Source organism: Polypterus senegalus, chromosome 4, assembly GCF_016835505.1.
Source record: "Polypterus senegalus isolate Bchr_013 chromosome 4, ASM1683550v1, whole genome shotgun sequence".
NCBI lineage: Eukaryota > Metazoa > Chordata > Cladistia > Polypteriformes > Polypteridae > Polypterus > Polypterus senegalus.
This window is the reverse complement of record NC_053157.1, coordinates 144707283-144735123: the sequence shown is the minus strand read 5'-3', so window position 1 is coordinate 144735123 and position 27841 is coordinate 144707283. Positions and strand designations below refer to the sequence as shown.

General features: G+C 36.8%; 1 protein-coding gene across 2 annotated transcripts in view; it reads left to right on the top strand.

The window, feature by feature from the left end:
* The window catches only part of tec (tec protein tyrosine kinase), a 281624-nt gene extending 256363 nt beyond the window's left edge, over positions 1 to 25261 (top strand). For both annotated transcript variants that reach the window (XM_039751403.1, XM_039751404.1), the window contains 5 exons: positions 2713 to 2929; positions 4047 to 4111; positions 16524 to 16642; positions 18540 to 18697; positions 20766 to 25261. In XM_039751403.1, coding sequence (XP_039607337.1) covers positions 2713 to 2929; positions 4047 to 4111; positions 16524 to 16642; positions 18540 to 18697; positions 20766 to 20837 — 631 coding nt within the window. In that variant the 3' untranslated portion in view covers positions 20838 to 25261. The remainder of the gene's footprint in view (positions 1 to 2712; positions 2930 to 4046; positions 4112 to 16523; positions 16643 to 18539; positions 18698 to 20765) is intronic.
* The last annotated feature ends 2580 nt before the right edge of the window (positions 25262 to 27841 follow it).

The window sequence follows — 27841 nt, the reverse complement described above, 5'->3', positions numbered from 1 at the left end:
AGACAGATTTATGTATTACTTTATTTCACTCACTAATCACTTCTATTGTTATTTTTCTGGACACATTTGAAAAATACAAGTAAATTATTTCTTTCAAAATATACAGAAATTTGAATAATCTTTGCTGAACTTCTTTCAAACTACAGTAAATATGCACAGAGCAGCACATAAAGTACAGGTAGTTGTCGACTTATGACCTATGCATCTTAAGACCATTTGATTTATGGCCCTTACCATCTCACGGGCAAACAACAGTTTTCACCACGCCAGCTCCTTATGCCAAAACTCATTCATCTCGATCTCTGTTTATTAACTGTAGCTGTTTTGACTACGTTCAGTTAGGAAAAGAGGCAATTGATCTCGACACAAAAATGAAGGCGATCAAGCAGTATGAGAAAGGAAAGAAAGTTAATGTGATTGCATGTGACTTTACATAATCCCATTGTAACTGCTGTTCACTACATTCTCTATACTGCTGTGCTTTGGCTTTGAATCCGGTTAATCTATGAAGCATCTGTATTGTGACTCATGATGTACCGCTTTGTGCAAACTGCCACAAAGGGGTAAACTCCTTTATCTGTTAATGTTTATTATTAACAGGATTAAATGTTAAAACAGAAAACATATGAGTGCACAGTGTTGTTGCAATTTCTCCTCTGAAAGATATCGTGTTTCCCCAAAAATAAGACTGGGTCTTATATTAATTTTTGCTCCAAAAGATACACTAGGGCTTATATAAAGGGGGTATCTTATAGTTATTCATTTACAACAATATACATTTATCCAAATGGAGTCATGTCATCTTCTTCTGGAATATCGTCATAACTCTCCACATTCAAACCCTGAATTCCAGTCTGAATTTCTTGCTACTCTAGCCTCTTTTAGGATCCTCCAGGATCGATGTGCGTACTTCGGTGTTTGATGAATGGTTCGATATGGTGAAGCAAAGTGACAACATACAAATACATTTGTGGTGCTTTTATATTTAAGCATCGCATATTCCCCAAAGTAATGACATTTTAAAAGTCTCACAAACCATCTTCTGTGCCTTTTTTTTTTTTTTTGCACTTTCACAATACCATCAGAATGTACGGCGGTGTATTTGAGCCACAGAGAAAAAATAAGGACATAATGAAAAAGTCTATTTTGTGATTAAAGTGGAAATTTCGACTTTAAACTCGAAATACCCTCTTTAATCCCGTAGTTTATCAGTAAAGCACACCATTGCTACGCGCTTCTGGGGTTTCCTCCTGACCTGACAGCAGCAGCAAGCAGCAATAGATCGCCACACAGAACACATAAAATTTATGATATTCTAGCTCTCTGCACATTTAGAATTTTTAGAGTTATACTTCATACCACTTTCATGATGAAATGCATTAAAGTGTATGTTACATTTTACAGATAAATTGTTAACTTTGTTTAAATAATGAATACTGTTAATAGTTACACATATGGAGTGGCACGGTGGCAGAGTGGTAGCGCTGCTGTCTCACAGGGAGTCACATCCCTTGTGATCCCTGCCTGGAGTTTGCATGTTTTCCTGGTGGGTTTCCAGAGTTTTCCATCCAAAGACAAGAAGGTTTGGGGATTTGGCAAAGCTACAAAGACGCTTGTGTATGTGTGTGCTTGTGTTTACCTTGTGATGAGCTGATGCCTCGTCCAGGGATTTTGTTTTTGTCTTGCGCCAATGCTGCTGGAATGGGCGCATCCACAAATTGATGGATCTAATCATTACACATCCTTTTCAGAGATATTGTGGCAAGGTGTTCTCGGAATTAAATGGATGTTTAAGGGCACATGCGTCATGTTCCGTGAAGTATAATCCTGGCCTTAGGTGCCTTACTTTTCAGTTGACAATCTTGACTAGGGCTTATTTTTGGGGTAGGGCTTATATTACAGAGCAGGCTGAAAGTCATGCTAGGGCTTATTTTCGGGAAAACACGGTAACACAGTGAACACTGAGAGACCCTCACACTGATGATGTAACATAACACAAGACAAAAAAAGGATTCATGAAGCTATTAAAGGTTTGGAACCCATGCGAGCAACAGTAATAATGAAACAAAATAATAAAATAATTCACAAAAAAAAGAAAATCTACACAGTGCGCCAAGAATGATGATAAAAAGGATACTATGCATATAGTTATATTTGAATACATATGCCAATTTCCTCCTGGTGCTCTGGTTTCCTCCCACAGTCCAAAGACATGCAGGTTAGGTGTATTGGTGATCCTAAATTGTCCCTAGTGTGTACTTGGTGTGTCGGTGTGTGTATGTGTGTGTGTGTGTGTGTGTCCTGCGGTGGGTTGGCACCCTGCCCGGGATTTGTTCCTGCCTTGTGCCCTCTGCTGGCTGGGATTGGCTCCAGCAGACCCCCATGACCCTGTGTTAGGATATAGCGGGTTGGAAAGTGCCTGACTGACTAAAACCACCTTGAGGTTTTAATAATCCTCCTAAAAACTTCCTGGAGAAATCTCAAGAAAAAAATACTCTTCATTTTTAAAGGAATAGTAAAAGAGGCCGTCACCAATTGTTTCTGGCATAATCGTGATCATTTTATATTGTGTTTACGCTAGATTCCAATCATGCCAGATGAATTTGTTTTGTATAGGAGAAACCATTTCTAATTAACTTGAACTACTGTATTATTTTGTATATACTGTGTAACTGTTTCATCTAATTTTCTTGTTTTATTTCGTTTTTGTAGGCAGTTATCTCATCCTAAATTAGTTCAGCTCTATGGTGTGTGCACACAACAGAAACCTATATACATTGTGACAGAATTCATGGAACATGGCTGTCTTTTGAACTACATCAGACAAAGACGGGGGCATTTCACCTTAGGGATGTTAATCAGTATGTGTCAAGATATTAGTGAAGGAATGGAGTATCTGGAAAGGAATGGATTTATTCACAGAGACTTGGTAACTATATGATTTTATTTTTTCTAGTCGATGAAAGTGATTCATAAAGTTCTTTTTTACTCATTTATTAAGTGAGTATTTTTTCAGTGTTAAAATGATTTAGATTTGTGCATCAATCCTACTCTTGTATATAACATTTAGAGTGTTATTACTGTTTACTATGATTCTAATAATCAGGTTACTTTTCATGAGACATGATATTAAATACCAACCTATGGGAACATCTCAACAGGAATGTCTGTTGTTATCAAAATAACCCCAAATACCAGTGGTTTATTCTTTGATGTTTTTTGTTAACTGTTCAATAATTGCCTGATTTAGAATTGTAAGGTTCTGGAATACTAAACAGTCCAGCCTGTTAAAGTCTGAGACTTAAAAGGTAGATAGATTGGGTTGATGATTATCCAGACATTTTTGTTTAAATGGGGATGAGTAACACTTACCAGGAAAGACTGCAGTTTTTGTTAGTACAAATCACAGGTTAGTGTTCATTATCTGTTATACATATAATTTGGCACACTGTAAGAAATTCTCAGGTTGCTGGGAGAGGGTGCATGCTGCAAGGTAGTGGGGAAACAAAAATTCTCAACAAGGAGTAAATCACTCATTAGCCATCCTAAAGTCTGCGTACATGCTGGGGATATGCAGTAGTAGGTCCATGAGTTCTAAGAGAATATACAGCAAACAAACCAAATGCTTTTGTTTTCTCTCTGTTCGGAAGAGTTTTCTCTGATGGAGCGCTTATTTCAGTTAGATGTTTTATTTCTGAACAGTGAAACCCCTGTCTATAATACAAACTTAATATGCCTTTAAGGGAAAATGATTTTTAGCTAATTTGTTAATGCATTGCTTTTTAAAATAGCTGTAACGAGTGAAAAAAACTATACAGTTTTACAAAAATAAAACTATGAAATCTTAAATTAAATAGTGTTTAAATGTATCACTGTTTTTGTGCTATTAGAAATGGTTACTGGAGCTGGTTAGCATCAAAAAAAGGGCATCAGTCCTTAAACATTCTACTCCTAGAACAAGTTGTACAGGGCATGAATGTAGCATAGCCTGATTTATACCCATCATTTAAAAGTTTTTGATCATTTTTGTGTCATTTTTTTCACAGGCTGCCAGGAACTGCTTAGTAAATGAGTCACTTGTTGTCAAAGTATCTGATTTTGGAATGACAAGGTAAGGCACAGCTGAATACTGTATTACCCTAAAATAATTTTGATTTTATTGCAAATATTTGCCATGTCTTAATGGTTTAATCCTGAAGGGATCCAGTGAGATAGGGTGCTTATAATGCTTGGTATGAATGAGGCATATTTTGTTTTCTAAAAGTTTCACCATAACATTGAAACATTGTTACTTGCAAATTCACATACTGTAGAATTTACATAGACGTTTAGTATCATGACAGTCAAATTTCTACATTTGCTACTGCACACGATGCTCAAGGATAAAGTCTTTATAAAATTATACCCCATGATTAATGAACATAACACTTTGCCAGACAACTTCAACAACATGAAAAGAGGTAACTGTACTGTATTTTGCAGGGGATGCATGCTTTCCGAAAACTAGGTTCTTTTACTTCAGCATAGTGCTAATCCAAAAATAACCCAAAGCACACCACATATCAAAACAAGTAATGAAGCAAGAATCACATGGAATTTAAAGAGAAAACCACTTAACTTGTAACGCTGAAAAATATTCCTAAGAACAACAGTGTGAAGACACTACATCAATACCAACAAAAAAGTAGTCTTTGTTATAACAGGAACAAGGACTTGTTTGAGGCACTGTTGTCTCTCCAGCTGTGTCCATGTGGCCTGCTTCAGAGAAAATGTCCAAAGTCTTGATCGCTTGAAACAAGACAGTACTCAGAAGTTAACTCATTAAGATACAACAGAGAGCAGCAATGTATTGTATTCTAGCTGCCCCCCATTTCATCATCTTCATCAAAGAATTATTTACAATATCTGCCCAATAACTAATACAACTTCAATATATAATTCTCTCTTAAGTCTTTTTCGCAATGCTCAAAATATTTTGCCAATTTCTGGGCCTGAGGCTGTAGTTTTGTTTTCTCCCCCTGGGTGATTAAATTTCAAAAAAGGCCTTATTTTGTAGCTCATATAGTGTCTTGCTCTCAGTAAAAATTTAAATACTTTATATATGTGTGTAAATGTAAGCTTATTTTTATACAATAGAGAAATATGGCAAAAATGTGTTAAATATATTTGCATAACCAATTGAAACATAAATTACAGTGATATACCATTATATTACATTTGCCATCACAATGCATTAAATTTACTTAAAAGTTATCTTGACCGAGCTAATAGATCCTAGCTTACTTAAACACAAAAGGGTAAAGCTGTAAAGGAGGAATTTTGTTCTTTACCTCCTTGATTGCTGTGTATTCTATAATTCAGTTTATTAATGAATACATACACTTTATTGTTGCTAAGCCTGGGACTCGCAGCAAGAGGGTCCCGGGTATTCCCTGCCTTGAATTTGCATGTTGTTCTGGTGGTTTTACTCTGCGTGCTTTAGTTTCCTTTCAAAGTCATGAAGAATGTAGGGTTTTGTTATGCTACAGTATATTGACCCTGCTAGTGTGTATGTGTTGCTCGTATTCACCCTGCAATGTGCTGGCGCCTCCTTCAGGATTTGCTCCTGCCTCGCACACAATGCTTGGTGGGATGCGCACACTCCTGAATGGATGACTTATTTAAACATGTATAACAAAGATTTTTTTAAAGTTCTGAAAGCCGTCTTAAGTTTATAACTAGTTTTAATTTCACAAAGACATTTATCGTGTGGTGATTGGTTATGTGGAGAAAGAAAAAGGATAGGAACAGGGGGTTTGGTGCGTCATATAGAGACAGCATGCATGCAATAAAGAAAGCCAGCTGAGAAGAACATCCATTGATTTTCGTGTTCCTGTCTCCAACCACCAGATCACAAACCCAACATTTACACAATATTTAAGTTAAACCTGTGTGATACCCATTCATACATCCAGTTTTTTGAAGCCTCGTCACACCTGCCATAAAGTTCTCTATACTGAACATACACCTGGGGACCCCTTACTGCGAGGAAGCAGCACTACGGCCTCACTACCATGCATGTTTAATGCCTGCTTTAATGCATTTCATCATGAAAATTATATTAAGTATTTACCTTAGCATTCTAAATTTTCAGAGAGCAGGAATATCAAGAAGTGAATGGATTCTGTGTGGCGATCCCTGCCTGCGGAGGAAGTCAGTTTAAGAAATGTGCAGCGATTGACAACTGGGTTGGGGATCACAACAAAAAGCATTTAATGTGCTACATTAACTTATGATGGGGTTTGAGAAAATCTAGTATATTAAACATTGACTTTAGGGTGAAGTTTAGTTTAAGACATTCTACTTTAATGAGAAAATAAACTATGAGAATAAAGTGGAAATGTCGACTTTAATCTATACTAATAAAAGGCAAAGCCCTCACTGACTGACTGACTCACTCACTCACTCACTGACTCATCACTAATTCTCCAACTTCCCGTGTAGGTAGAAGGCTGAAATTTGGCAGGCTCATTCCTTACAGCTTACTTACAAAAGTTAAGCAGGTTTCATTTCAAAATTCTACACGTAACGGTCATAACAGTCGACAACGTCCGCCATGTTGAACTTTCTTATTTATGGCCCCATCTTCACGAAATTTGGTAGGCGGCTTCCCTGAGCTAACCAAAACCAATGTACGTACTTATTTCGGTGGTATGATGCCACTGTCGGCCGCCATATTGAACTTTTCAACAGTCTTTGTTACTTATGGGCCCATCTTCAAGAAATTTGGTACACGGGTTTCCCAATGCTAACTGAATCCTACTTACGTACATATATACGTCCATAGCCTGCAGCTCGGTCACCGTGTGAGGTGGCGTTGGGTCCCCATCCCAACGCCTTCCACATTGTTGGCTGCCTGCCTATATAAGACCGTCCGTCGCTCCGGTCTCTACATTCCCTTCCTTGCTTCGCCACGGGATTCACGTCTCCCTACTGATAACTACAGCCTTTTTGTTTAATCCACGGCTTCTCCGCTGTTTTATTGTTTGTTTATTACAATTATAGTTATTGTATAGGTATTTTAGACTTACTTTACATTGCTCAGGTACCCATTTCCTTTATCATTCCAACCCCCATTACCATGTCTATCGAGGTGATCACTATCAATCAAAGAACTGTCACTTACTGAGAGGTTTCCATGCCCGGAGATGGCACCTACCTTTTGCATTCTCTTTGTTACATATTGCACGGCCATATCAGGCTCACTCTTGATATCCGGAGGAACATTGTGTCTTATGTATTGAATGACTGGGACAGGTTCAAGGTGTGGACTGATGACGGTACAGGAGATAATTTACTACACAGGAGCACTATAAGAGTGAAATGCTTAAGCCCTTCACCTATGCATCTGCATGTGAGTTGATGGCTGCCGCTGAATTGTTCGGTTGTCGCTTTCAAGTGTACCGAAATGGCCAAATATTTTACACCTTTCGACAACCGCCAATGCCTCTTAAACATCTTAGATTCACAGGTGACGATTTCAGTAGTGGACACTTTGATGTTTATGAATGTTTAAACTCTCAAAAGCTGAATGTGATTTTATCGATGAAACCAGTTCTGTGCTTACAACGCTTGACAGATGTTGAATGTCACTTCAACACAACAAATCCTGCAAATACTGTCGTAATTGAAACAAACCATGAAACTCAAACCGATTATGACAGCAGCAATCCAAGCTGTGAGATTTAAGACAAGATTACTGTTCACATGGCCAACTGTACGTTGAATGCTCAAGAGTAAGCTCAGCGCACAGCTTGGTCATGTTACAACCGGAGGGCCGAACTGACAACATGGTATACAAAGAGATCCTTAAAAAATAATTATTGGCATATTTTCCCTCAGTTTAAAAAGGTTAAATTTTCTTCTTAATAAAAATTTTAATGCAGTACTTCGCCGCTGCGAAGCGCGGGTATTTTGCTAGTCTGAACATAAACGGCGAGAATAAAATGGAAATGTCAACTTTAATCTTGACATATGCTTCAAGATTAAAGTGGAAATGTCGAGAATAAAGTCAACATGTCGACTTTATTCTCGACATATAGTTTTTTTTTTTCTTCATTGTGGCCCTAGTATGCTTCTGTAGAGCTATACCACAAATAGCATTATAAATGGAAGTTGCAGTTTTAATATTTATGTATATAGCTTAGCTTGAAGCAAGGTCCATATTAATGCAGTTTGCCTTAATGATGATTCAATTGGTAAAGATAGCTCACTAAGTTGCACTTGTTTTATTTTATTTTTATTTTGTGAATACTGTATAATGCACCTGGGCTTGAAGTTTTGAAGTAATAGTATTATTACCGGAAGTTGCACTATTATTTATTTGATTCTTATTATTTATTAGTTTAAATATTATGCAGTTTAATGAAGGTAAAGTTGTTTAAAAAGTCACTTAAACGTGTTAGTGGACAGAGATTGTTAACATTAACAGAAAGTGTAGTTGGTTTTTTAAAAATATTCATTATTTATTCCTTTTCTAAGACATGTTCAGTGCAATACAACTTTTGACAAGCACCTCTGAATATTTTACTAAGTCTAAATGCCTCTTTGGATGGTTGAAAATATGTTGTCAAAATTTTATCTTTTGTTTGCAAAATTTGTTCAACTAAAAGGTACTATATTTTGACTGCAACTGTCATGCAATGTGATTCCTTCTGTTCATTAATGCCACCCCCTTGAAAACTATCACTTTATGTGGCCATGCAAACCTGTATTAATACTTGTGTGCATATTAAAATGTTTTTTATGCAGTGTACAATTCTCATGACAATGTAATAGGTTATTCTTAGCCAGTCTTCTGCAGTAATTGCAGTGGAAATTGTAGTTAACATCCACTCATATATGGGAAAAAAATATCATTGAATACCGTGAAACTGGGATAATTTAGAAAAATACTGTGATACAGAATTTTGGTCATACTACCCAGCACTAACAGTGAGGTAATTTTACTTATAAGTACAAACAGTTCTACCAAGAGCACTTGATGGACTGATTGATTGCGTTAATAGTTCTTGGGATGAAACTTTTCTGAACCGCAAGGTCAGTACAGGAAAGGCTCTGAAGCGTTTGCCGTATGTGAGCAGTTCAAATAGGCAGCATGGCTGAGGCAGCGTGTGCTAGATGCTCTATACTGATAATTCTCTTTCTGATCAGCTGCTGTACAGCTGTGATTCCACACTCAAATACAATGATATAAATACTCCAAGTGGTGCAGTGAGAGTAATATGGAAAGAGATGATCTGCTTTGGCAACCCCTAATGGGAGCAGCTGAAAGAAGAAGGAGGTGCAGTGAGAGTAGCAATGCTAAAGCAGGTATGGTATTTGGAACAGTTTGGCCATTCCATGAACCATTATATTGTTACAGGTTAATTACAATCAGATGCCTTAAACTAATAAACAATATGCAGTTAATTTCAGTGTATATGATAAAGCCGCGTCAGGGATGTGGATCTAAAAAAACACACTGGAACAAAAGCACTGCTTTGATGTTGGGTGCTGCCAGTTTGCAAAACCGAGCGGAGAATTTGCATATACAAGCTAGCTAGCTAGCGTGAAAATGTGTGTAGCTTTACGCCAAGTTTAGGTTTTATACATCACAATTTGAGAGTGGAAAAGGGAGTATGCAAGATTTTTGTGCATACGCACCGTTTATACATGAGGCCTCAGGTGACTACATTTCTTCCCAAAGTATGATCGGAAAGCAGCTTCTTATTTTATGTATGTGGTCCTCTCCAGTCTTGGCTGCTTTTTCTCCTTTGCTTGTGCAGTGCTGTCCAGTGACTGTAAACACCAGATACATTATTTTCTTCAGTTTTTTTTGGTTTTCAGAAAATGAGAAACGTGAATGTAAGTTTTTTCACTGTGTGAAGTGTTCTGTAACTATGTAGTCACTTTAGAGTTACATCTTTGAAATAGTTAACACTGCTGCATCGCAGCACCTGAAAAGTAGATTAGAATCACAACCGAGTCATTATCAGTGTGAAATTTGCATTTTTTCTAGTATCTGTGTGGAATACTTTTTGGGCATTCTGGTTTTCCTTTAATACCCCAAAAGAGAGAATATTAAATTAAATCTAAATTAACCTGCTAGTCTTTGTATGCATGTGTGGCCCCTTTATAATCCTGGGGGTTAATCCAGAGTTGGTTCCTGCTATGTGCTTAACATAGCCATGAAAATTTGTCTATTCCTGTGATTTTCAGTTGGAGTAAGAAGGATCTATGTTGTTGACTCCAGCATCAGTATTTGCCAAGCTTCTAACTATATTCTTTATAGGATACATTACTATTTTGATTGGTATTCTTAATTGGTATTTCTTAACTTATAGTATTGGCAATTATGACACTGATCTTCTTCTCATAGTATAAGTTGAATAAGTATGCCAGTGACTATAATAAATACATTAGAGGTGTGATTGGGATTAAGATCCTTCAAGACTCAACATATAACTTGTGGGCATATGTCTTTTTTTACTCTTGTGTGGGTAGAAATCAGTGGTCAGCCTTCAGTACAGCAGATTGACAAATTCCCTATAATGTGCAATAAAGCTCCAGTAAAAATGCTGATACTTTGAATATGAATAAAAAACGTCAAATTATAAAAAATCTTGTTTACATGTTAAAAATCCAGTCATAATGCTGTTATTTCTAAGCAACAAATATTGAGAAAATGGAACAGGATACAGGCAATCAAAGCTGGCCTTTACAATACAATAAACTAGACAAAAAGATGAGACATTTGGAGCAGGCTCTCTCTGGTTTTAGATTTAGATGGAAAGGAGCTGAAATGCCTGAGCTATGTCTAATACTCTCCAGATCAACCAAATTGTGCATTAGTCAGAAACAAGATGTAATCCATTCTAGCATGTAGCAAGAACAAAATAGTGAATTTTGTTCACATTGTGTGCAAAATCATTCATCCATGTGGTGTGGTAGCTGGTAAATGGTCTGTGCAGCTTGATCAATCCAACATTGACAAGGCTGTGAAATATGGTAAATTTGATGTTCACATATGGAAAATATATCAAAATGTTATGCACACCAAAGTAAAACAGGTGGATTTATTCATTCCATTTAACTCCAAGCAATTCTGAAATGTAGATATTACCATATATGAGATATTGTGATACATTGTTGATACATGTGATCTCATCATGAACCTCTCTTTCGGTATTAGATGCATCTTTCTTATAAACCCTAAGTCAAACAAAAGTGAAATGTACCCTCTCAAGTGAAACAAACACTTTCAGTAAATGAAAATGTGTGTTCATGTCAAAAGCACATGATTAATTTGTAAAACTTAATTTTGCAGTAGTTTTTCCCATGTAAAGTGTAAATAGACAGGGTGTGCCCATGTATCAAAAAGCCACATTCCTTGCCATATTTCAAATAAGCAGTCTAAAGCTGTGATAGATAGATAGATACTTTATTAATCCCAAGGGGAAATTCACATAATCCAGCAGCAGTATACTGATACAAAAAACAACATTAAATTAAAGAGGAATAAAAATGCATGTAAAAACAGACAATAATTTTGAATAATGTTAGCATTTACTCCCCCGGGTGGAATTGAAGAGTCGCATAGTGTCTGGGAAGAACGATCTCCTCAGTCTGTCAGTGGAGCAAAACAGTGACAAAAGTCTGTCACTGAAGCTACACCTCTGCCTGGAGATGACACTGTTAAGTGGATGCAGTGGATTCTTCATGATTGACAGGAGTTTGCTTAGTGCCCGTCGCTGTAATACAGATGTTAAACTGTCCAGCTTTATTCCTACAATAGAGCCTTAACAAGTTTGTCCAGGTGTGACACATCCTTCTTCTTTATGCTGCCTCCCCAGCACACCACCGCATAGAAAAGGGCACTCGCCACAACCGTCTTGTAGAAAATCTGAAGTATCCTATTTGCAGATGTTGAAGGACGCAAACCTTCTAAGAACGTATAGTCGGCTATGACCTTTCTTACACAAAGCATCAGTATTGGCAGTCCAGTCCAATTTGTCATCCAGCTGCACCCCCAGGTATTTATAGGTCTGTACCCTCTGCACACAGTCTCCTCTGATGATCACGGGGTCCTTGAGGGGCCTGGGCCTCCTAAAATCCACCACCAGTTCCTTGGTCTTGCTGGTGTTCAGGTGTAATTTAACAAAGTCTTTGATTAGCTTCCTGTACTCCTCCTCCTGCCCACTCCTGATGCAGCCCAAAATAGCAGTGTCATCAGTGAACTTTTGCACGTGGCAGGACTCTGAATCGTATTGGAAGTCTGATGTATATAGGCTGAACAGAACCGGAGAAAGTACAGTCCCCTGTGGCGCGCCTGTGTTGCTGACCACAATGTCAGACCTGCAGTTCCCAAGACACACATACTAAGGTCTGTCTGTAAAATAGTCCACGATCCATGCCATCAGGTGTGAGTCTACTCCCATCTCAGTCAGCTTGTCCCTAAGAAGCAGAGGTTGGATGGTGTTGAAGGCCCTAGAGAAGTCCAAAAGCATAATTCTTACAGCACCACTGCCTCTGTCCAGGTGGGAGAGGGATCGGTGTAGCATATAGATGATGGCATCCTCCACTCCCACCTTCTCCTGGTATGTGAACTGCAGAGGGTCAAGCCTCTCCATGGTCTTCATCAGGTATGACGTCAGAACAACAGGCCGGAAGTCATACAGCTCACTAGGACGTGATACCTTTGGGACTGGGGTGATACAAGATGTTTTTCAATTCTCGGGACTCTCCCCTGTTCCAGACTCAGGTTGAAGATGCGCTGTACCGTCTTTTTTTTCCAAGCAACTTAGGGCAGATACTCCTTCATGGACATTTAAAATCCTCAGTAAATACATTTTTAATGCTTTATTATTTGTTTATTTTTAGGGGATTGGGCTAAGTTCCTAAAATAATGTAGTGGAGGGTACCTGTCAGATGAACGGGATTAAAAAACATACAGCTCTAACATACTGTACATACACCCAGATTCAGAAAAGAAAACATAGCCAGCTCTAACTCCTATTTATGCTATCTGTAACACTTATGGTATAAAAAAATCTAAGATTGCTACAACTACTTAGCTTTATGACACTTCAATATTATTATGAACACATGGTTGTTACATGGTTGTTAGGGATTCCATCTAAAGTCAATGAGCATCTTATTTGTTTTTATTGCATATAATTGAAGGTCATGCTCTTGTCCCCACAGAAGCTTCCACCTATGTTGAATCTTTAGAGGTGTGTTTTGCAAAGTCACTGGTTATGCAATGGTTCTTCAACCTCCCTTGGTTTATTAATAATCTATGAAGTATAGGGGGATTATCAGTATACAATTGGCAGCTATTGTAGACCGAAAATAAATGGCAGGTCGATAATTATTTGCCTTGTTATACTTCCTCCTATTGAGGAGAAGAACTACAGTCCACAGGATGAGATATTGACATCCAATAGAGGTTGTGATGGACGTCCGGGACGCCCAAAGAGTGGAAGAACTGGGGAAGGCAGCTACTGTAAGACACTGCCTCTCCCTGGATGCTAGATGGCGATTTCCCTGCAGCATTGCGGTGCCCTGGATTCTCGCAGGGCACCATGGGGTCTGGAGTTTGGCTTTACAACCCTTCTAGGTACCGTGGGTGCCACCAGGAGACACTGCCGGAAGCCCTGGGGATTTTTACTTTCCGTATAGCCCAGAAGTACTCCCAAGTCATGGGGATGGAAGCCCCAAAGTACCTCTGGGCTAAAGAAAACTGAAGTCCTCCATCTGACCCAGAAGTGCTGGCAAGTCACGTGGGAGGAAGAACGGAAGCATTTCCAGGTCAAGGACTATATAAAGGAAACTTGAGAACCCAGCAAGTGAGCCAGAGTTAGGAGGTAGATGACAGAGCTTGCTGGGAGGTGTGGAGGAGAGAATTGTGTATAATTATTGTATTTACTATTATTGCTTGCTTGTGTATAGGGGTTGGGGTGCTTAAAGGCACTATTGATAAGAAAGAAAAGGAATTAAAATACCTTTTTATTAATTTTACCTGGTGTCATGGTTATCTGTCTGCCAGGTTAGTGGAGCGACATCGCCCTCTAATGTCACAAAGTGATTTCCCCAGTGATTCATTTTCAAGGTGGTTATGTGATGTGCATTCCTCATTAAACACTGGGACAAGTAAGGAATAGGAATTCTAAGTCTCCGCACAATCTGTTTTTTTGAAACAGCCCACAATTCAGACTAAGCACTTCTGCATTGTTTATATGGTATGTCTCTGTTGGAAGCAGATGAAAATTTGCAAGAAAATGCTAGCATGAAAGATTATTGCACAACAGAATTTATTCATTACACCTCCTTGTTTGTCTCTCCTGTGTTGGTTCTGTATTCATTTGCACTAGCACTGGTGCTTCTGAGTCACAAAGTACATGATATCCATAGAATATTTGTTTTCAAATATAACTTGCTAGGATATAACAGGTTGGATAATGACTGACTGACTGACAGACTGATACTACAATTCTCCGTGTGTCAGTAGTGTAGCTTCCTATTGCAAAGCTCTTGGTAGGCTTGTATGACCATCACTGGAAAGATTAACATTCACCAGAGGTTATTTTGGGTGATGACTAGGGTCTTAGGGGAGACACTTGTTCTGAGAAGAAATCTGAATGGACATGTGTTCCTGGATGAGAGTAGTGGTTGGTTGGATGGTATTAGGACATTTTTTGGTTTAAAGCATGATAAAAAGAGTAACAGAACATATTTCCTGAAGGTGAAGAAAAGAAAATTTTGAATTTAAAATTTAACAACTTATATTTTAGAAATATTTGGTGTGAATGATAATTGTGAAATAATGAAAAATGTTTGGCGGGTCAGTGGCACAGTGGTAGCATAGCTGCCACGTAGTAAGTAGGCCTGGGTTCGTTTCCTAGGTCCTCCCTACATGGAGTTTGCATGTTCTCCCTGTGTCTGCATGGGTTTATTTCGGGTGCTCCGGTTTCCTCCTACAGTCCAAATACATGCAGGTTTGGCGCATTGGCAATCCTAAATTGTGCTTGGTATGTGTGTGTGTCTGTTCTGCGGTGAGCTGGCGGCTTGCTCAGGATTTGTTCCTGCCTTGTGCCCTGTGTTGGCTGGGATTGGCTCCTGCAGATCATTGTGACCCAGTGTTAGGATATAACGGGTTGGAAAATGACTGATTGACTGGCTGAAAAATGTTGAAAAGGTTTATGGTTGGGCAAAATTAATGTTGGCAAATGCCATTATCCAAATCAACTTTAAAAAATCAATGTGCATTGAATACGCATGAGTAATTGAGGATGAGGCAAAGAAACCAATCTGGCAGAAAAGTCAGATGACAACAAAGAAATATACAAGAAAGCAAATCTAAGTGGTGTAATAGATTTTGTAAAAATGCAAGAGGAAAGGGTTTTCATCCAAGCCACAGAATGAAGTACAAAAGACAAATGTATACATGATTTTAAAGCAGATGGCTACAGTAGTACGGATAGTGAATGGAAACAGTACATATGGAATTAGAACAAATGTGATGATGATGTACTTTTATGGTATGATTTAGTGAATAATGACTTTGGCAAGCAACATGCCACTTTTCAAAAGATCCAAGATTTTCATTTTCTCCTTGAGAGGTAGCATTTTACATTCCCTCTTAGCCTTTGAGGAGTTGCTTGACCATGTATTTGCTTTTTTAGGAGCCATTTTTTCACAGAAACTAACGGTACACACAATGTTACTCTAAGGGCCTCTCAGCTCCTTACAGTTGGGGTTGTTAACTGAATAGCTTCTGATTAAACAAAAAGGGCAGCGCTTTCCATTGTTCACACGTGTCTCCCTGTTAATAATAATGGTTTAATCAGTTGAGTATTTAATTTACAGTGTATTGATTACCTACAGGCAGTCTTTGTATGTTTAAGCCATTTCTATCCTGTACAGATTTTTGCACACCCACACATATAGATACCCTTACTTAAGTTTAAATCCAGTGGCCAGATATATGCATGCTAATAGACAGACTCTTTTTGATTGACTTGGAGGTGGGGCAATGGTTTAAGGAAGTTCAACTTCAGTTAAAAATTTTTGGTTAGTGATTATATTGTCTTCTTTGTTTCAGTATCTGTATCTGTAAAGAGCAGTCACAGTCACAATGAGGCACTATAAAGGCATATTCCCATTAGTATAAAGGTAGCCTTTCTTGACACACTTCTGTTGAATAATTAATTGACTGAAGATACTCAATATTTTTATTTTTCAAACATATTATTGTAACTGCTATGTTATTCACATTTGTTTCATCGGCTTGTGTTCTGTTATAATGTTTCGTATCCAAATAAATTAAGAATTTAAAAAAATGAATTTTGCTTTAAATATATGTATTAAATATATGGTATATGTACTGTATGTATTTTTACATATATTTTTATATATATATGAAACATGTCCATGTACAGTTTTATATTATTTATAAGAAAATGAACCCAAATATTTTCTTTGGTTTTTTTTTTTTCTTTTAGATATGTTCTTGATGATCAATACACTAGCTCTTCTGGTGCCAAGTTTCCTGTGAAGTGGTCTCCTCCAGAGGTTTTTAACTTTTGCAAATACAGTAGCAAATCAGATGTTTGGGCCTTTGGTCAGTGTTTCCTGTCTCTTTTTATTTGCAATTTCAATCCCTGTTTGTTTTAGCAGCGTCTAAAGTGCTAAAGTTCAGAGGAGGGTGAAATTCTTAAGTAGAAATTGTTCATCAATATGTCGCAAATCACAAACAGAATTATGATTTATTAACGTAAAGGAGATGATTGTTGTAGGTATAAGCAGCAGAAATGCATCTTGTTTGAAAGGCATTTTTTCCTTGCTGTTTATATCAGAGATTGGTGTATTACCATAGACTCTAAAGATAAGCCTTCTAAGTTCACAGATTTGCACTGTGGTGACTGCCATTGCTCAGCCGCTAACCCACAACATCTGAGTGCCCTCAGAAGTGTCCTCCTTTATCAGTGTAAGATAAAGGAGAACTGTTGAAACAGAAACAGGCTGTGAGCAATGATGTCATCAGCTGAGCTTTTTCTCCAACTCAGCCACTATCATACTGTGCATCATTGCCGCCACAAATGGCAATCTATGAGAAATTTTGTAGTTTTTAAGTACATGGTACCTCGGTATATGTCCACTTCGGAATAAGTCCAACTTGGTATACGTCCTGTTTGGACACGAAAAACTTTGCTTGGTATACAACCTTTGTTTGGAATACGACTCACGTGCTAGAACACCGCGCGCTACCCTTGTTTACTTCTCTTGAGACAAAGCCACGACTGCCCACGAGAGTCAGTATGCCAGTTGCTAGCATTCAGTGAACAATCCGCGCTATAACTCTCTGTAAATTTTCACTTGATTTCGTGTTTTTTCACGTAAATTTGAATTGATTGTTGAAAAGTATAAAGGTGGCATGCGTATCCGGGACTTGGCTGCTGCATACCTTATGCCGAGAATGACAGTATCTACAATTGTGAAAAACAAAGACGTTATTAAAAGGTAAAGTGTGGTTAAATTTTCATTTATTTCATCTAATTGATTTTGTATTTATGTATTTTAGTATTAAGCAGTGTTTAAATTATTTTATACAACCCCATCATTGTATAATATGCGAATAACAATAGGATTTTTTTTTCATGGGAACGGATTAATCATTTTCCCTTTATTTCTTATGGGAAAAATTCGTTTGGTATAAGTCCAAGGACCTGGAACAGATTAAGGACGTGTACCGAGGTACCACTGTACATTATTTATAGCAGGCTTAGACATATGTCTGGAATACTGTATTGTAGCTTGCTGGAGAAATACTTGGCATGGCCCATTGGGAGAGACGCAGGACATTAAGCAGACATTATACTTCCAGCTGGTCTACCTTTAGCAAAGATGAGTAATTAAAATCAACATTCTATTTTAAAACTGTACAAATCATTAAAAATGTGATATTTAAATATATTTTAGTTTTCTAAAATGAAATTCTAAATATTCTGTACAAAAAAATTACAACATTGAGCTGAAAGATATTAAACTTAATTGTGAACTGTGGAGTAGCTGTACAAAATGTTTTTCCTTCAACTCAGCTTGATTTTTTCAAAAACTGAGATTAAAAAAAAATGGCAATAATATGAAGTTTAAAGAAAGCTCAGCTTTAAGATAACAAAATAGCAAGTTCTTAGAAAAGAGCTTAACTTGAAAGTACAAAGTTCAGTATTTTTATAAAGCTTGTACATTTAACTTAGGATTTACTTCTAATCAGATCAACGAAGAAGAATGACTAAAACTTAATTTTAATACAAGAATGTAAAAAAATACAATCCTTTAAATAAAATTCTTTAAGGTAACTTGATACTGAGCATTCCTAGATTATTCCTACACAAATCACTTACAGTATAAGATGTGTTGTGTCTAGTTGTTGTATTTGTTGTTATTAAAATGAAATAGTAATGTATGCACCTCAATTGGATCTTGACTTTAATTCAGTTTTGTTTTATCATTTTCAGGTGTTTTAATGTGGGAAGTGTTTACTGAAGGGAAAATGCCATTTGAAAGCAACCCAAATCATGAAGTAGTACAGCTTATAAGTCAAGGTCATCGATTATATCGACCGAAACAAGCCCCTGCAAATATATATGAGATTATGATGAAGTGCTGGCAGGAAGTGAGTATTTTAGTTGAAATGAAAAAGTTGAATTCCTTAGAAAAGGTTATTTTATTAGATGCTGCACTATGTATAGTCATGATGTTTTTCCTGACAAAGTCAATATTATTATGTGTTGTATACAGCTATATGCTGTAATTGCTTTAACCTCTTGAAACAATAAAGTGAGATCTGACCCAAATATTTCTTATATTTGTAATTTTACTGGTTTCTAATGTTTGTCTCTTTCAGAAAACATAAACTTACAATGATTAAGCATGTTAAGATAGTGTATTTATTTATATACAAGAAAATGATGGGAAGTAAACTATTTGTCAAATTGTTATCATATCTTTACACATGCTGGTGCTGTACACGTATTACAAGTTAATAACAACTGTTTCATATTAATTCAGTTAATACTTATGACATTGATTTTGTATTTAAACTGAACAGAAAAAGTGCCAAAGTTACCTTTGACTTTAAACATAGCAAAATATTGGAGGAGCTGGCTACTGCAGTGCAGAATATTTTTGTAATAATCATGGCTATGCTTTAAAAGAGAGCAGCTATTGTGACTTGCCATACAAATGGTACTAAAAGAATGTGCTTGATATTATGAAATTGTGTGGTTTTTGAGACACTGTATGAAGGAACTAGTGCTTAATAGTCAATTTTCTCTTGTGACCCTTTGAATGGTGACTTTGCTGTAGTCATTAAAAGTCAGTCATTAATACTTTTAACATTTTCTTCATGTTTGTTTACACCATAAAGCATGCAATAATATAGAGCTCCACATGCACAGACTTGGATGTACTTCATTCCCTTGCCTTGTCAAGCTCAAAAATTCAGGGAACCCTGGATTGTTTGTTTTAAGTGTATATGACACCAATAATCTTGCAGTCATTCAGTTAAAACTGAGAAAAGCTACCACCTTCAGTAGCAGGTGCTACTGTGTTGTACACTGGCAGAGGAGAAGGAATCACTCTTCAGAGCTAATGCTAGCTTCAGAGAATGATCTACGAGGAATTTGTTTAAAAACAAAAGAAGAATCCACATCAGGCTAGAGGCCAGAAAAGACAAATTAGAAATGATCATCTTTGTATATTTAGATGCAAGCTGCTCCATAGCTCTTTTGCACTATGAGGTTAACCTTGGGACTAACATAACAATCATAATCTATTTCCGGCGCCGCATCCGAGTGGCAGCCTTTCCAGCAGCTCCGTATATGACTTTATCTTTTTACCTTTTTATCTGTATTTTTCTCTATTTCATTGATCACTTCTACCACTTTCTTTTATGTGGAATTCAATCATGAAGAATCCATTGCATCCACTTAACAGGATCATCTCCAGGCAGAGGAGTAGCTTCAGTGACAGACTTTTGTCACTGTCCTGTTCCACTGACAGACTGAGGAGATCGTTCCTCCCCCACACTATGCGACTCTTCAATTCCACCCGGGGGAGTAAATGCGAACATTAATTTTATTTTAATTCTTTTCATTTTTATTACTATTTAATTTAATATTGTTTCTTTGTATCAGTATACTGCTGCTGGATTATGTGAATTTCCCCTTGGGATTAATAAAGTATCTATCTATCTATCTATCTATCTAATACAATTTAGGAACTTTTCAGATATTGTTTTTGGTTGTTTTGCCATTTTTTTCTGATTTTCATGTGATAAAAGCAACAGTAGACATGCATTCTAAGATTTTGATATGATGCACAATTCATCAGATTCAATTCATTTAGAACTTCTGGCTAATAAGTAAAACATTTAAGAGATATCAATCAAGAAAATGAAAGAAATGGCAGGGAAAATTTTGCTCCACTCAACAGAAAGAATTTGGCAGACTGAATGATTGGTGTCACATTACGGAAAACAAAGCAAATGTGTTTTAATACCCTAAGCACAGAAATACCAAATGCTTCTAAAGCTGCTGAATTAAACCTGGCTTTTGCAAACCAAAATGCTGATCAAATGCTTTTTAGTATTGCATAAATAGTCCAAAATCACATATTTAGAGTCACAGGCAGACATATTAAAGTGTCATTTATATCAATTAAATTTTTTACTTCTTTTGCAGAAACCTGAAGAACGGCCAGCATTTTCTGAGATATGCCATATGATAAGTGAAGTTGCTGAAGGCGATTCCTAATGAGAAGATGATCAATACATGCCTAAGACTAAAGGCTATGTCACATTACACAACATTTCTAGAGATTTTCAGCCACAGACTTCATTTACATAATCTTATATAGTCTGAGGCAGTCGCAGTGCATGTCTGTGACCGCCCAAGACTCCAGCTGTGTAGTTTGACATACCCAGCACCTCAGCGATTCACCCAGATAAAATCAAACTGGTTTGGTTTTGTTTTAAGTCATAGCAATGCACTTTATATATGCGAGAGTTAACAACCAATGTGCGCGCAGCAGAAGGTACAGTGCATATAATGCATCTGTGAGGAATATGGAATGCAAGTATTTTGGGCTTCTCAAACAGAAGAGAGACAAATTTTTCTGTCACATGTATTATTTACCACAACATAACAGGAAAAAAAGAAAAAAACTCCAACGTTGTTGAATTCTCTATACCTGCAAAACATTCGTAGAGCACCAGCGCTGTCAGGCAGCATATCCTTAATTGACAGAAAAAAAGGGTCAGGGATGCAATACTTTGGAAAAATGAAACTGTGTTGGAAAGTCATCTTTCAGTAGTGTAATTTGTCATGCCCTGCAAATCCTGGTTGTGTAATCTGACATCCTCAGCTGTTGTGATCAGCGACTGCATTCTTTAAGTTTAACATCCCACCTGCCTAGAAGTCAAGTTATATGCCAGATGCTTAACTTGTCATTGAATGTGAAAAGAGAAACATTTGAGCGGAATCAGTGAATCTGTAAAACAATATGAAAGAATTTTATAACTTGGCAAACCAATAGGTACTGAGTTTATATTATATCTCCATACACTCTAAATTATAAACAGCAAGAAGAATTATGAAGAATTCTGGTGTAAAATGACAAGTTGTCTAGGTAGTTAAAGTAGAGGATGTTGAAAATTCAGAGAAATCTTAAGGCAAAATACCCAACAAACTATTTTTCTTAATAACAGAACCTTTTTAAAAAGTGACTCTAATACAGTTTCATTTTAACAATAATGAGCATTTTGTGCTTGTTTGACTCACCACATTAATCTGTTTCTCTTTTCAAAAATCCATTAAGACGTACAGGGAAAATTGATTAGAAAGGCAGTAACTTAAATGAGTACCCATCTGACAGACACAGTTGTAGTTCAGTTGGTGTGCAGCTGAAAAGCCTACCCTGACATTTCCAAAGCACATTCTCATTCTTCAAAATGTACAAACTTAAAACTAGGAGTATTCCTCTATTACAGTAAATATGTTTAAACCTGTTATACAGTCATTTTCTGACCTATGTATTGAAAATGAATAAACGGCCAACAATTTTTGACAACCTTCAAGAAAACAGAGACAGTTGGAAAATGAAAAGTAAAATACTTACCAATACATTTGAAAGCTGAATAACAGTGCATATTAAAAAAATCAGTGTCTTCTCAACCCAAAGTTAATAACTAGATATTAGAATAATATGAAGGACATGTGCAAAGAAATAAACATGACGTTCACCACCTAATGAGCACATTTTTGACCAAGAGAGTGTATGCATTTATCCCTTCCTTCTAATTGAAAGGTATAATTATATAATTGATTTCTTGATTTTTGCATCTAAACAGCATTCTGTATATTTTAAATGACTTGGGGAACATGTTCATGTTACAATTTTACTCTAGGTCAGCTTTCCCAGCTCTTAACTGGAAATGATCACTGATTTAAGTAAATGGAGCAATAGTCTGGACTATTATTTACAGTAGGCTGCAGATAGCAGCTACTAAGACACTTTTTTCGATAACCAGACTATTAATTTAGTCGGATCACTGGAGAAATATTTAGTGCACTACTGTTTAAAGGGACAGAAGCAACTTGTCTTAAAGATCAATTCTCCTGAAGTCAAGCATTCATTTCACTGCACTAACAGCAACTTCAGGGACAGGAAATGGTGTGCTCTCCACTGACTCACCCACTGCATTGTGGTCTCCCATCTAAACATGAGACAGTCTCAGCTCCCTAGTTAGAGGGTACAGCAAGTGTACTTTCATAAAATAGTAAAACTGGAAGAACAGTTCCTGCTGAGTTTTCAAAATGTGTATAATTTACAGTTATCTTGAAATAACACCTACTTAAGTTTACTTTACACTGTAGATAATATTAAGTGTTTTTATTTAGGATATTGTTAAATACATCACAAATAAACAGATTAACAACCACAGTATTTACAAACAATGTCATTTGTTCCTTAATGAAAACAGTTCAAGTAGTGTTTTTCTATGGGCAGAAGTGCAACTGCCTGTACTTTTCTGGCTGCTTTAAGTTTCTACTTTAAGTTTTTTTTGGTTTGGTATTTGATATATGACTGCAGACCATAGTGACTGGATTTGGAGCAGTAAGAAATTGGATTTTTTGTTACTGAGTGGATTTTGGTTGTTCTCCAGTTTGGGTGTTTTCCCTGGTTTGTCCAGTGTGCCTCTAATGCCCCAAAGACATGCATTTTGCAATGTGGCTTCTCCATTTTTTTGTTTGAATTTCAGTTCTCAAATAATGCACATTTGTTAAACATTGTAGCTGAACACAATGTCAGCATGCTAAGCAATGCTGTACTTTGTGATATGTTACAGAAGCACCTCTTCTTCGCTCTATTGCTCTGCTGTTTATACGAAAAACACCATCCACGTCAGAGGCTGACATTGTCCTGTCCTCAGGAAACATACTATCTGCTATCAATGGAAAGCATTTTAAACTCTCTTCTTACTTTGTGTGACTTGCTTTCATAAGGTTTTCATGTTAAGAAAGGTTTTTGGGGACCTGAATTCATATCTGACAATTTTGAATTTCAGTTTTTAGTTTTGTAAAAATATTTTGTGTCTTTCTCCGATACTATTGTGTTTTCTATAGGTGCTGCAATTTTGTGATGTGGTTGACACAATATTGCCATGGAACTATGGGTAGAAGTGTGTGGTATGTGACGTCAATGTCACAGCCGTATGATGGTCGACACCACGAAAGTCCTGGTCATCCAAGATTATGATTAATTCATAGATTTTGCACTTTTGTTTCTACTCAAATTCCTGGGTAAAGACTCTTTTGCTTCATTTTCCCAGCTTGGATTCTGGTTTAGTGTTTTTCCTACATTATTTCGATTTTCTAGTTAAGACCTTTGGCTCTTTATTTTGACTGCATTTGTGCAGAATGCTGTCAAGAATCTGTGATAAAAATGTACTAATTACAGCTTCTTTTTGTTGTCCTAAATTCACCTCATAAACACAAGAAACATTTTTTCTGAGGTCACAAACTTCTCCTTTTCAAACTGGATGAATTCAGAAAGTTTTAATGCTTTTTTCCTGATGAGCCCCCCTTAGATTGACCTTTTAAGCCTCACAAGAAGAACTGTATTGTTTTTTATTTCATGAATAATACTTCATTTAACAATACAAGCCACCATGATTGTTGCAAATAACTTCAACCTCAAAAATGCCACTCTAAACCTTTAAAGCCAAGGAAAATAAGTTACAATGTCATGGCAATCCCATCATAAACAGAGACCTACATCTCCATACATTTTATTGTGCAAGCTATGATTCTGTACAAACAGTAGTTTTGCTGTATGTAAAAAATAGTAATGCGGACAACTGAAAGCAAGCTGAGGGCTGCCTGTTTATAATAATGTAGGTTTTACCACACCAGCTAAGCAGGCTGTCAAAGTAAATCGTAAGCACCAAAATAAATTGCCATTTCTGTCCTATGGCCATCAGTTTCAAAAATGCTGTTGTGTTTTTATGTATCATAATTGTGAAAAAGTGTGAGTTTTTCTTTTATACATTTTTCTCCATTCAGGGAACGCAGTTAACTCAGGATTATTTCCACGGTGTAATGCTGGGACACCAGTAAGGTGTATACAGTATGATAGTAAAATGTCCCATGAGCCTAACATGATCTGATCTTTGAGCAGAAACAAACCCTTATGACTCAGCAAAAAGTTCAGATAAAGGCAGGAAGTGACCACTAAACAGGCATCTTGTGAACAATTCCTACATTCTACTAAGTAAGAAGTACTGTTGTTATTATCAGCTGTATCATATTTTCATCATGTTTCAAATTGTGTTATGTTAATTAAGTAGATTTTTAAATATTTATTTAAATGGTTCATTGAACCTTAAACATATATCTATGTCAACCTATTCACTGTGTCACATTGTATTTTAACATTAGTAAAACTACTTATTTAAACACTAGGCATTTGCACATAATACTGTAGCATTTACTGCATATGTGGTACGATCAAAAGGTTTGGTGAATGTTGCAGCAAAATACAAAATACAATATATTAAAAAGTATGCCATTACAATTTTGCTGTCCTTTAAAGTACATCCTTTTTGCTCATTGTATTGCAGCATGATTTATTTTTTTAATAAAGAAGCAAATCCTTGACTCTTCTATACTTTCATCCAGTTTCACATCTTCCTGTCCTGTTTTAATCTTTAGAATATGTTGTTTGTCGTCTGATCACTAAGGCTCAGAAATTACATGTATCTGTCTGACTTTTCCACTCTGGATTGTCACCATACTAAAGCACTGAGACAACACATGTTCACATTGTAAATGATCTTGTTCTCTTCATTACTGATGCAGGATCTCCCAGTGTTCGTGTCGTCACTGCCTTTCAGTGAACCACAGCAACCACCTGAAAACTTAAAAAAGAAATGCTTACTGGAATATGTTGCTTTTCCGACTGATTCTAATACAGTCTCTTCTGTTTAGTGGTGAATTATTTATAATAAAGGAAATAGGGCACTGTCAGCCCACTAAAAAAAACAAAAAGAAGACAACAACTCTTTATTCCACCAACCCGTTGTTAAGCCCACAGCATCGTGGTAACTATAGACCGTACTGCTACACCTTTCCCTTTTAGCTCAGTCATCCTCTTTTCAAAATAATTCTTTTAATACAAGTCTCAGTGCTTATGAGCTATATTAATACTTTAACTTAATAACCAAAGCTTATTATTCATTTTGATTGTAACTCCAGTCCTTCTGCTGTATTTGAAATCCTTCCTGAAAACAGTAACTGTCCCAGTAGTCCAAAGGTGAGAAGACTCCTAATATGATGTTGGTGTGGTTGCTGATCTCAAGACTACAAATGGAGCTTCCTCTGTGGCGATCGATGCTTTCTGCCCAAATTTGAAGTCTGGGAGTGGTGTAGAGTGATGTCTCTGATTACAGTGAGCTGCCTGCTTACTCCTCACCACCTCATTTCTCCTTCAAAAAACTAAAGATCCAGCTATTTAGGTTACAACTTGCCATTAAATGGGGTACTGAAGTGCGCAGATATTTCCCCATTAATAACTGAGCTGGAGAGAAGCCAGTGGAGGTTCTAGTGGAGTAGTTTGGTATACAAGTAGTGCTCTGCTTTGATCCTTGTCTCTTTTTCGAAGGTTTTTAAATGTCTGCAAAAAAAGTCCAGCAAAAATGTCCAGCTTCCCCTTTTGCTTGAAGTTAATGAGGGATGCATGTGATGTGCGTGAGCCTACTCTTATTTGCCAATATTTTGAATGCTTCTGATGAGAACTGTGGTCCATTGTTTGTGACTACAGTCTCTGGAGTCTCATTTTGGGCAAATGCTTCTTTGATCACTTGTATTGTAAAATCAGTCAATGTGGACCTAAATTCTGCCTCCTCTTTATGTTTTGAGAAGTTGTCCGCAATCAGCTAATCAGTTTTCTTTGGCCAGTCAATCCTCTCCATCCCCATCTTTTTGCCATAGGTATCCTGAGACTTTGGTTGTGTTTTACTTGTCAAAAATGTAATGTACTGTACAATCTTGTATTATCTTCAACATTTTGTTGCTAACTTGTAATGGTTAGCTCCCCAGATAACCTTCCCTCATTGCTTGAACTAGTTTTACCTACCAGCCTCTTAAGATTCTTAGACCTTTTCACTATTCCTGAGTTTTCTTTTCCATCATTAGATGGTCACTCACTTAGCGTTATGCCTTCTTCTATCAGCACTGCTGATTTAAAATTGTCTCGGAGGGCATCAGTAATATAAAAGTTAGTTTTAATGTAATTAAAAACAGGCTTGTGATTAATAAACAAATAAAACCAGATACATAGTTTTATTTCTAGATCAAAAACCTTAAATGACCTAACCTAATTGAATCAACCTTAGAAGCAAAAGTACAATTATTAACCAGCAAATATTTACACAAGTTGCCCTGTGGTGGGCTGGCGCCCTGTCCGGGGTTTGTTTCCTGCCTTGCGCCCTGTGTTGGCTGGGATTGGCTCCAGCAGACCCCCGTGACTCTGTAGTTAGGATATAGTAGGTTGGATAATGGATAGATAGATATGTACACAAGCCACTCGATAAATGTAAATAAGAATATTCAAAGTCAAAATTACCATGCAAATAGCTTTTTCTTTCCATTTCTTCTAAAAATAAAGTGCATGGTCAAATAAATGTAACTTTTAATATTCTGTTTCTCTATCGCTGAGCAGATTATTATATGTGTTCACTTATCTGTGTCCCTATCTTCCAAAATGAGTCCACAAGTTCTCCTACAGCATCGCTTTTTCAGGTTGGCATCCACAAAATGGCTGGGGACAAAAACAAAGACCACAGCACAGTAAAGTTGTATTTTAAAATTATAATAATTCCAAGCACATTCCTTAGTCCTGTGTGCTTTTGTCGCTGCACCCCAGTGATGCGTGTTCATTAACAATGGGTTAAATAGCAAGAGCACATGGGAAAGTGAGATAAAAATCATAATGATATGTAAAACCATAAAAGTGAAGATTTTAGCAAAACATTCAATTATTTCCATGTAACATACATACATACATGCTTGCTACATTCCAATAAAAAAGTTTTCTCCACAGATATTATAACATTTGAACAGTCTCGACGTGAACAGGCTGACAAATCTTGCCAGTCCTATTAATTTTATTCTTCCGAAAGAACATCAAGTCTAGTTTTGAAAGTCCCTAAAGTCCTACTGTCTATCCATCTACTTGTTAACTTTTTCTATGTGTCTAT